This window comes from Electrona antarctica (genome assembly GCF_951216825.1).
Source record: "Electrona antarctica genome assembly, chromosome: 3".
Lineage (NCBI taxonomy): Eukaryota > Metazoa > Chordata > Actinopteri > Myctophiformes > Myctophidae > Electrona > Electrona antarctica.
The window spans coordinates 10432772-10444879 of NC_136808.1; the positions used below are offsets into that span (position 1 = coordinate 10432772).

A 12108-nucleotide genomic window follows, 5' to 3' on the forward strand; every position below is an offset into this window, starting at 1 on the left:
TCATTGATGTTCATTGCAATGCCATTGGTCATGATATTTGCATATAAATACCCCCCACAGAGGCTGAAATTCACACAAATTAAAAATATCTGGACTCTTTTTTAACCTATGACCTTTAACCCTGATAAAAGTAAGTAAAATAACTGTAATATGTTTTTTTGTGATCATTAGAATGTCTAGAACATGTTTTATTCATTTTTGTGAAAGATATCCCCCAAATGTAAATTATTAATTTAATATTATTATTTTAATAATTATTATAAATGTGCATACAATTTGCAAAAATAATAATAATATATTTCCTCTGATAAGTCTTAGTAGTAAAAAGTAGTAGTAAGGTTGAAATCTGTTTTTTGCAAGTAGAAATTAATCCGGGTTTTACAGGGTTAATTAGAAAAGGGGATCTCAAAATCAAACAGAGTAAGTTTCTTTATTCATAATTTAGGTCAGCAACTATAGTGTTCTCTCTGAGTCTCTGTTCTTGGGAACAAAACGTTTAAAATAATTAATGCATCTACCGGTATATGCAAGATTTCTTGCATTTCCGATCTATACCAGGAGAGGGCAGTCTTGCATCGGGCATGAAAATAAATTCCTTTCAAAAATTAATTGATATAGATAATGACATCCATTGGCACAAGTACGTTCTCCCACTGTTGTCAAGATCCTCAAGGTCATCTTCAGGAATTCAGGGATGTCATCAGACATTCAAAGTTGCTACTGTTCACAGAATTGTCTCTTTAAGTTTACACTGTAATGAAATATATTGCAAACATATGTTACCCTGAAGCATCCAATGTGAGATCTACCACATCCTAATTAAAGTCCAGGCCTATTAATCAATTGCATTTTATAGCACTTTTCCAAGTGCTCAAAGCGCTTTACAATGGTTCATTCATTCATACATTGGGATTAAAGTCCAGGCATTTCCAAATCATTACTGCTCAGAAACTCACCATCTTATCTTCAAGGTCTGAAAGGGAGATATCTTCAGTGGGTTCCTAATGGAAAATCAGCAGGACTTGAACATTAAAGGCATGAACTATCAAAATGTAAAATGGTAAATGGCACATTTATATAGCACCTTTATCCAAAGCGCTTTACATAGATTGTGCATTACATTCACCCATTCACACACACATTCATACACCGATGGCAGCGGAAACCATGGCATTAACCAGCACATCAGGAGCAATTAGGGGTTCGGGGGACAATTAGGGGTTCAAGGACAATTCGACACTCTGGGGAGCCTGGGTTTGGGCTGGCAACCTTGTGGTTGCCATCCAGCCACTCTACCCCTGAGCCACGGCCGCCCCAAAATGTATAGAATAAAGCTGTCCCAGAGCTCTTAGCTGGGTTATCGTCTCCATAACCTGTCACCTATCATAATTACTACCCAGTAGCAAAGATCAGCAACAGCAATTTATTTTAATGGAAGCAGTTAGTTATAATTAGTACATCTTTTCCCTAAATGAAATTAAAGTAAAAACTAAATTAACTTAGATTTGGCCTGAGGCCAAACATTTGCAAGCATATTATGCAACAGTGACATTATAAGGCTTTATTTTCAATACTAGCAGTATGAAAATTAATACATAGACCAATTGTCATACAACATGTGAAAGGTGCTGAGCTAAATTCTCAATAGAGAATTTCTCATTTCTTTCTTTTCATGATTTCATGTTTTACAGTCATGAAAATGATATGCCACAAACAAGCTTAAAGTAGCTGGTAATTCTTATCACACTATGCTATAAATCAAATTGTAGGCCTACAAGCAATCCAAATTAAATCTACGGTAAGACAGCATGGTCAGCGAAATGCATTGAATTAAAGCAAAAGTGGAAGCTTGGAAAATGAAATCCCACATTTGAAGGAATGCAGAGAGAGAAAGCTTTCATAGCTTATATCAGACACAGTCACCATTCACCATCTTTAGATGAATCCCGGCTTTAGTGTATCCTGCAATTAACCAAATTAGCATCACCTGCTAATTATCATTGTAGCTCATCCTGGAATATCAGCACAAGAATTCCCATTGAATCACAGAATCACCTTGATTCAGGGTTAGAGGGAAGTGTTTTTTTTGCAGGGGCAGAGGAGAGGGTGCAGTAAAAAGCTTATAGCTTAACAGTCATTGGTTTGGAGGAGGGCCCATATCAGCTTGAGCTTGTTATCCCCACCTGCTCCCTCTTCTCAGGTTGTGTGTCCAGGATAGGGCTGAGGCCCCTGAGCCCTGCATAAGGCCGATGGGAGATCCCATTCATTGCAAGACGGTCCCCACTGTCAATGGGGCAGATATAGTCGGCCGACTCGTCTGGTTTCCTCTTCCTCAGGTGACTGAATTGGTTGAAGCCCAGCTTCTTTGGCTGCAAAACAGAAAATTATTTAACCACTTAAACCTATGGTATTCTGTCTTTCCTCTAACCTTATTCAGTCTACGCCAAATTTCTTTGCCAAAGATAGCAGATCGACACAATGAATCACTTTGCAGCGCGCTCTGAGCTTGTAGATCTGTTTTTGGCGACGGTTCCCCGCAGAATAGGCCTGCTGGGGTTCAAGTGGTTATAAAGCCTCTTAGTGAATTATTGTAATTCCATATTGCAAGCACAGCTGTCAGCTGTTATTCCTTGATGATATCTCACCTTGACTTTGGCCGTGGTGGTGAGGGGGACATGGCCTGTGGCGTTGGCGTACTCTCGTTTCTCCTGCGTAGCCTGATGCCCTACCAGGGCAGAGAAGGCGGAGGCGAGGTGACGTCGGAGCAGGGTCTTCTGAGGGGGGATGTTCAACAGCAGGGCCAAGGTTTCTGAGCTGAAACGAGGCTCCAGAATCTGTGTAGGGATGGAGGGAAAGACAAGGAGCATTCAGAGACACATAGTGTGGTGGCACATGAAGTTCTCAGTCACCACGACTGATTTCAGTCCATAGAACGCCTTCACAGAAGACACGCGTGTTTAGAGTGTCCACCCTGAAACTGGGAGGTCGGGGTTCGATCCCCGGCTGGGTCATTCCAAAGACTGTAAAAATGGGACCCAATGCCTCCCTGCTTGGCACTCAGCATCAAGGGTTGGATTGGGGGGTCAAATCTACCAATCAAAGGATTCCCGAGCGCGGCACGGCTGCGGCTCACCGCTCCAAGAGATGGATCAAATGCGGAGAACAAATTTCACTGTGGTAACGTGTGTGACAAATCATACGACTTTGACTTTGAGCCAGCGTGTCTTCTGTGAAAGCATGCTGTGCACCGAAAATAGCAGCGCTACTGAGCTTCTAGATTGGCTATTTTTGGGCATTAGTTATTTTAAGAGGAAAGGATATTTGACGTGATCAAACTAGCAATAGCATACAAGTTTAGAAGCATCTTCCAGAAACATGAATGGTCTCTGCAGAAATGTCATGATTTCTTCAGCTGGTCGGCCTAAAACATCATCATTACATTTTCAGTCTTGAGATTTGATTTAGCTGTATTCCATGAGTGGCAGTGACAGCATTGCAATAGCTGTAGCTCAGCTGTTATAAGATATGTGGGATCAGAATATTATAATATGTTACAGTTACAGTGTGTGTATCTGTCCGTATCAGATCAATATTAAACCATTTTGGGCGGGAACCCCTGTTGGTGTTTTAAGCATTATGTTCTACTTTAGCTATTGAAAAATAGCAGATCTACAAGCTCATAGCGCGCCACCGAGTGGCGCGCTATGAGCTTGTAGGTCTGCTATTTTTGAAAAGTCGTGAAAATGTGGCGCAAATCTTTGAATATATATATATTTCAAAAGAACATTCAAAGAACATTTTTAACTCAAATATTGGCTTCTGGGGGGTCCCTGGAACAACATATTTTCAGATGGGGGTCCGTGGCCCAATAGAGATAATTCTGGGGGTCCTTGACATGAAAAAGGTTGAGCACCACTGACATAGAAACATGGGTTTTTCAGATTTCTTTAGGATTTAGAAGCCTTTTTTTTATCGATTTCAGTCCAAAATGGGTTAAATGCATGTATAAACAACACTGGGGGAAGGAAGTATATGTGCACTGGTTTCACTCACTACCAGCCCTCCATGGACTCCACTGCCCCTTAGATTAGGAGCATATTCAGCTAGATCTACCGCTCGTAGCCACTCCATCACACGATGGTTGGACCACTGCACGACCTCAGAGGGAGAGGGCTGCTTCTGGAAAACAAAAATAACAGGAAGATAATTCATTTACAATACGATTGCCTTGGTTTCGTTTCTTTTTTTTCTTTTTCTTTTCCTCACTTGGGCTCTTCACAAATACATTTACTTAACCTGGCCATCTTTTTTCCTTTTAACTCACTTTTATTTGACACAATCCAAACGCTACTCTTCTTTTCAACGTTTTTCACGTCAATGTAAGGCCCATTATTTATTTGGTATTTGAGCCACGGACCACCATAGATAGGAGGGATAACAGGTAAACATTGATCAAAATAACAATTCTACTACATTCTCAAATTTTGTAGACTTCTTGTAAATTGAGTAATGCCAGATGTTTAACAATAATTTAACTCTCAAGAATTAAAGATCTATAAGGGTCCATTAGGTTACCAACCCTCCAGCTGGGGACCACCTGGAACCCCCACAAGGATGGTGGTCCCTAGCCTCACGTTGCAATACTAACATACCACTGCGCTGGGCTACGTGGATATGCATATGCAATAGGGGCGGGTGAAGTGTGGCTGCGCCAGGCTAGGTGGTCCCCGGACCACTGAAAACCACTGTCCCACCTTACCTCCTCCCCTGGCCTGCGTCGAAGGCAGTGGGGGTTGAACTTGTTGGCGTGAAGGACATGGATTGCACATTTGACGCTGAGGTGGTGGAGTTGACTGGTCACCTTCAGAGTCAACAGGTCATTCTGGAAGAACAGTAAACAGGGGAGTGGGGTTATATATTGTCTAGTAAAGTGCTTCAAATCAAAGTGTCTGCTACACAAAAAAATGCTAAATGACCAAAACCATATGAGGAAATAAATAAAATGTTAGGGGTGTACTATTGATTGATTGACATTTTTATTTCACAGTATGCAGAATGGCCTGGGTACATTTCAAACGAAAGTCAATACAAAAACGGCTAGTTGAAGAGAGAACCAGAAAAAGCACAAAGACTTGGAGAAGAGGTCCAGAAGACAGATGAAATTTAGCTTTGGCTAACTCTGGCCCATTTACATTGATGTGAAAACTGACATGTTGATTAATGAGCTTTGTCCCTGTCAAATAAAAAAAAATAGTGGGATTCCAACATGAGAATTAAATAATTGCAAGTAGGGATGTCCCGATCACGTTTTTTTGCTCCCAATCCGATTCCGATCATTTGATTTTGAGACATACCGATACCGATCTTTCCCGATCCGATCTTTATATTTTGATATAACACTTATGCCATATCACAATAGCAAATATCCTAATGTATGTCTCTAGTGACACTATAGAGACATACATTAGCATACATTTTGCCTTTCAGAATTATTGAAAGGCAAAATGTGACTATTCTTTTATTAGAATGACTGTCATTGTGTTTTTTTTCTTCTTTCATGAAAGCATGGAATCATAGCAAAATAATTACATGGTTTCACTCAAATAAGAGTATAGTTAGTGGCTATAGTCTAACCCAAACATGCGCAAGAACAAAAGAATGAATATTATTCATTAATTATTTTTAATTAAAAAATATATGAATGAATGAATGAATGCATGAATGTATGAATGCATGCATGCATGCATGCATGAATTAATTGATTAATGCAGGTTATACTTCCAGGTACATAGAGTGAGAGAGAGTTACCATAATACCACATGTTGGTGCCCAAATCAAGAACAACTGGAAATGAATAATTGGGGGCGGGGCGCGACAGTTTACGTTTTGCGGTGAGATCAAAGCGTGACGCAACTCTCTCGTCTTCACGCGGGCTCTTTAAAATGCTACGGTTGCCCCGCCCCCTTCCCCTATGTAAACCCACCATGATGTAAACACTAAACGAAAGACAGACAGCTTTCTCCAATGCTCCTCATTAGTACAAGCGCTGTTATGTTTTGAAGTAGGCTAAAAGAGTGAAATAAACAACTTGTAATGTAATTCCACCTCATGGAAGTTGAGGAGAGTCCTCAGGGAGACCAAATTGCTGAGTCACACGGTGTGACTCACAATGTGACAGTTTAAAGACCCCGACTCCAAATGACAAACTGCCTGCGTTGGTTGTTTTCTTTACAAACGCTATTCTCCCAGGTGAGTTGGTGTGTGTGTGTGTGTGCGTGTGTGTGTGTGTGTGCGCGCGTGTGGCGTGCGTGAAATTAACAGACGAAGGTGATGTGTGCAATGCATATTTCACTGCCAGAATAAATGCATACACAATATTTTGTTGTGGTGTCACTCACGAGCACCAATACATATCTTTGTATTGTATGGTAACTGAAGGTGATATTTCAGCAAGTTGGATCTCTCAATTTCAAGGCTTGATTGATTTAAGTATTTATTAACAGTTTGCAGAATTACAGAATGATCCTAGTCAGATTTTGTTTTACCACCATCCTATAGGCATATCTGTAATATGCTATATGTTTTAATAGATATCCAAAACCATGTTTCTCCTAGTAAAAACAGCATTCTCACTAGTCATAATTGTAATTAAATATATCCATAGTATCATTCTTACTAGTATAAATTGTATTTCAAGATATCTAGAATTCAGGTCTTCCTAGTAGTAAACAGCCGAGTGGCGAAAAATAAAACTTCTGGGAACTTTTGGGAAAAGTTCATGTAAACATGAACTTTTCAGATTTTTCTACAATGACATTCCTCCTATCAGCAACTGCATTTCAGATATCCGTAACCTCATTCTTCCTAGTAGGGAGAATTACGTAACCTCATTCTTCCTAGGGAGAATGACGTCACTTTTGCCATTTTTGTGTATGGGGCTTTTATGTTGCGTTCACACAGGCAGATGAAACGATGCCACTAGATAGTTAGGACAAAATAAACCAATAGCCATATGTACGGAAGAGAAACAGGCTTACTATTTATTTGTTTGATGAAATTAAAGCATGAATTACTTTTTCAAGGTCTGCAAATGATGACCAAAAGGAGGCCTCAGGTGTTCCTACTTCCTCCCAACCTACTCTGGACCCCAGAAGACCTGTACACAGGTAGGAGGTACTACGACGAATCTCCATGCAAGCCCTGGTCTTCGCTGCAGCCGAATACTGTGCCCCAGCCGGGCGTAGAAACCAGCAGAACTCTTTCCTCGCATTGAAACAAAATGGAAATTCAGGCCGAGTGTCAGGCTATAGCAGAAGCCCACATGCCACAAAGGTTTATGTACGATTGATCTGCGGATCATAACTGGTTCTCTGAAGCCTGAGGACCTGTCTACAAAGGCATGGATGGCGACATCCTGGAAGCTATCAGTCACTGCTACATCTGGGACCCAGGAGACCATAGGCACCAAAGGAGAAGACCCCCCACCCTTTCAAGTTCAGCTCCTCAGTCCTGCAGAGTCCAATGGTTCCTATACAGCTGTGAATGCTGGACCCTGAAGGTAGGAACTTTTTTTGTTGCTGCTGCTGCTTATGTTGTATGCTGTGTGTATATACCGTACGGTACTAATGCGATTCAAGCTTGTTCTGTTGCTGTAATTTTTGGACCCAATGGCCCAACATTTTCATGTTGTGTATGTGTATCTGGCTCTTGGTCACTGCAATTTTCCTATAGTGTGAATTTGCTATTTCTCTTTAAGTTCAAGCTAGAAGTTTTGAGCTTTGTGACCAGCCATCCAAATATTTGTTTGGAATAGAAGACTGATGTAGATCTATACTATGTCTGATTTGTTGTTGCTGATATTGATTGTGGCAACACCTCCTCTGTCAATTTACAGTAGGCCCAATTCCTCATGGCCATTATTCTCTCTCTCTCTCTCTCTGTCTCTCTCTCTCTCTGCTGTGTCATAATAGTTGACTAAGAAAGGAAAGAGGAGATCCGCACACCGTTTTAAAAGCTCCCAAAATAATGTATTAATAACAGAGCGGACAAAGCAACAACGTTTCGGCCTTCGTCAGGTATACTCTTGACCATTTTATATATTAATTGACCCATGTTTGAGTGAAACTAATGCGGTAACTTTATCTGTTCAGAGCTCTAATTAAAACGGTTGCTGTACGTTCCCCAAGTGTATGCCAGTGACGTACGGACTGTGTTATTGGGTAGTTTGCAGTGCATATGTCTTTCTTCTGTAGTGACCGTGGCGTCTTGCTTAGAGAGATCACAAGGCTAAAAACGTAGGGTATCAGTCATGTGGTTAAGCATGTTTGTTGTTGTTGTTTTGTTTGTTTGTTCTATTTTCTGAACATTCTCATTACAACATGAAAAATGTTGTAATGAGCATTTTATTTTGTTCAAAAGAGTAGACTAAATCTAAATTGGCTGCCAAAATGAACACTGAATGGTACATATATTTATGTGTGTGTTAAATCTTACCACAGTCAGATACTGTATCATCCGACCATCCACTCGACCCTCATGGAACTGGTCTTTATACTGAGGCAAACCGATGTCATCCAGCCAGCCTGGAAAGGATGGAAATCATAATATTACACTAATTTTCAGCACTAGCAGTAGCACGTATGCATGGGAAGCAAAGGGCCACGTTCCATAGAAACAGACTCACGGGTGACCCATATATGGTCCAGTTCCGATGACTTCTCTGTAACTTTAGTGGTGAATGACTTCAGAGCCAACTGCAGCTTCTTCCTGTGCAGTGGGTGCTTCATTGCCATTTCCTACGCAGCGAGAACATTTATGCTTTTTATGTCACGTAGTAAAAAGGTGGCGGTACACGATTCTGGCTCAAATGCGAATCTCGATTTTTCTCCACAAGAATTGAGATCACAATTGTAATTTTTTTGTCTTTAGTCTGTAGATGCTGAACAATTCTATACATTCAAAATGTGGCACCTGGAGCCAAAGTGCTTGACTTAAACCTGTAGCAAAAAGCACTTTTCACTTAAGTTGTAGCACTTTTCTTGTAGCAAAAACATAAGAGTAACTAAAATGAATTGGACAGAAATTAGATCGTATAGGTGTCTGAATCTAGATCACAATCTTTTTTTTCCTTTTTTTTCCCCGATTATTCGCACAGCACGTATAGTGCACTACATGTAAAGAATTGATTAATCCCATTCATTTGATTAATCCCATTTTATGTTCTGTTCTGACCTTCTCGAAGTCCTGGGGTGTGGCGGACAGTAGCGTCTGTCCATTATCAACCCACTGTCTGCTGAGGCTAACGTATTGGGCCAGCCCGTAGTCCTCCAGCCAGCCACACACCTGCTCCTTGGTCCAGTGGCTGAACGGAGTGTTCATATCACTGACAGGAAAGAGGAGACAGACATCATTAACTGACCCAAATTAAATGAACTGGCCTGCTCAAAAGAGCTGTATGCATTAAAAAAAAAAACTTAAATATTTCAGACATAATAATATTATGTCTGAAATATTTAAGTTTTTTTTATATACCGGTGATACAATGAAACAAAAATACATACTTAATTCCTATGTGGTCCTTCTGCTCGTGTATTTAATTTCTTTTTTAATAACATTTAATAAATAAAATATAGTTTCCCATCAGTAGTACATTACCATTCTGAACCACCAGGGGTCAGTAATACAGCTGGTCAGGCATAATGCACTAGTTAGTAAGTAAGTAAGTGGCCACAGATTTCAGTTGGGAGAAATCATTCCATAGCCTGGGGGCGAAGCTAGCAAAGGCTCGATCACCTTTAGTTTTTAGTTTTGTACAGTGTTGATTCAGTCTCTTGAATAGTTTTCATTTAGTTTTAGTTTCATTTTAGTCATCTGGAATGTTTTAGTGTTAGTCTAGTTTTAGTCAACTAAATCAACTGTAGATTTAGTCGACTAAAATGTATTTTGGCGGGCCTTGATGCCGTCGTAATGACCAACTTTAAACTTGCAGATCTACAAGCTCATAATGTGTCGCGCTGCAAGCTTGTATATCTGCTATTTTCAGCATGCAACCAAGTGTAAAATGACTTACTGGATCTCTTGTCCACAAGTCCCTTCCTAACATTTTAGTCTAGTTTAATAACGAAATTGTCAATATCTCTTAGTTTTAGTCATCATAGCTTAGTTTTCATTTTCATTTTGTTTCCATTTAGTTTTCATCCGTGAAAAAAGGTAGTCGACGAACATTCTTTTGTCATAGTTTTAGTCGACGAAACCAACACTGGTTTTGTGGGAGGAACAACCAACAGGGCTTGCTTACCGTACAGCGCTACCAGACTCGGGGGTCCGTGTCAGTCTGGGCCCTGCTGTGGCACGCAGTCCCCCTCTCCTGAACTGGCCGGGGTCTGGGTCAATGCCTTGGAGGCCCCCTGATTGGGTTCTTCGAAGTCTGAAGGAGTTTAGAAAGATACTTTTTTCCAGAGGTGCCCAGACTTCAACACATGTAAATAAGCTTGCTTAGCTGTCAACAAAGCCACCACAGACAAAGATGTTCCACTGACTTTCCCCAGAGCTTCTTGATGCTCCTGTTATTCTTCATGTACTCTGGTGAACCCACAGCCCGGTGGCCGGACGGTGGACTCGCCCCAGACGGTACAGGGGAATGACCATTTGAAGTGTTGTCCTCCTCAACTTTCTCTGTCTTCCCTAGAAAGAGATTCATAAAGATCAAAATGAGATTTTACATTCACGTATGGGGAAAAAAGCGCTGGCATAATTTCATTATCAATATTTATATTAAAGACAAAGAAAGAAAAGAGGCCGCACAGGTCGTAGTCACGACTCACGATGCTGGAAACTTTTATTGATCCGACGTTTCGGCAAACAGGATTCCTTCTTCATACCCCGAAGAAGGAATCTTTGCCGAAACGTCGGTTCAATAAAAGTTTCTAGCATCGTGACTACAAGCTGTGCGGCCTCTTTTCTTTCTTTGTCCAAGTTTTATCTCCTGCGGTCAGCACCTCCCCACTACTGGTGTGCACTCCTACTTTTTTGTTTGTTAAATTGAAATGAAGGAAACATTCTAAATTCATCATACCAATATTCAGCCATTATATAAAAAAGGATGACTAAGCAACAAGTGAAAATGTAGTTTTTTTCTGAATTCTTCCGAACATTCCAAGCAACTGCATCCAGCACTGTATGTATAGGAGCTATAGGAATTTCCGCATAATCACAATCGTTGATATACTGTAAAGGTACATCTGAATTTGACCAGTTAGACCAGTGGTTCCCAAACTTTTCATGCCGAGACCCAAAATAGAGATTAGACGGTTGTCTGGGACCCAAACTAGTGAAATTAGGAAATAGCTGATCTACAAGCTCGCTACGCGGCTTAATTATGGAATTTCTTAGATTTGTTTCTTTGCTTGCTTTTAAAATGTATACAATTTTATATTTTTATTTAAAAATGATCTTTGTAGTGCAGGCAAAGAAAATTGGATTTTTAGTCGAATTGTGCCCCATACAAATTGGTCAGTGGACCGTGACCCACAAATGGGTCCCGACCCCAAAATTAAAAACGAAATGTATAGGAAACAAAAAAAATTAAGAGACCACCAAAAAATGTGTCCGCGACCCACAAATGTGTCCCGACTCCCGACACACTGTTTGGGAAACGGTGAGTTAGTTATAATTTACAATGTAGGCATTTAGCAGACGCTCTTAATCCAGAGTGATTTACAGTAAGCAAGAACAACACATGGTGGTAATACATCAAATACATCAAGAATTATACGTAAGCTAAGAACCTAACAGTGGAATATCTGTGTAATGAAACTATGCGCATACACTACAGTATACACACTATAGAGTGCTATGTCTATCTATGTAAGTTGAGCCTTTGCATATGCCTATGAGGTCTTCGAGGCTAGGGCAAGTGCTACGGCAAGTGCTACGGCAAGTGTTATAGGCTAGGATGGATAGTTAGACCATATGGTCTGTGAACCACAGAACAGGCTCACAGCTGCAGCCTACTGGCACAGGCATCACAACCCATTAGAAAGGGAAAAGGGAGAGGCTCAAGTTCAAAGTGGCCATAGTGAGGATGGGACAGGGCGCAGCTGGGCTGGG

At 40.7% G+C, this 12108-nt stretch overlaps 1 protein-coding gene across 1 annotated transcript in view; it reads right to left on the bottom strand.

Annotated features, from left to right (window-relative positions):
- Positions 1-1415: 1415 nt before the first annotated feature.
- Positions 1416-12108, bottom strand: part of ppfibp2a (PPFIA binding protein 2a) — a gene marked incomplete at its 5' end in the record, with an annotated part of 33366 nt that continues 22673 nt past the window's right edge. The window contains 9 exons of the mRNA XM_079496442.1: positions 1416-2369; positions 2646-2834; positions 4054-4179; positions 4760-4882; positions 8494-8582; positions 8684-8795; positions 9232-9382; positions 10298-10426; positions 10539-10683. Of these exons, the coding sequence (XP_079352568.1) occupies positions 2160-2369; positions 2646-2834; positions 4054-4179; positions 4760-4882; positions 8494-8582; positions 8684-8795; positions 9232-9382; positions 10298-10426; positions 10539-10683 (1274 nt within the window). The 3' untranslated portion in view covers positions 1416-2159. The remainder of the gene's footprint in view (positions 2370-2645; positions 2835-4053; positions 4180-4759; positions 4883-8493; positions 8583-8683; positions 8796-9231; positions 9383-10297; positions 10427-10538; positions 10684-12108) is intronic.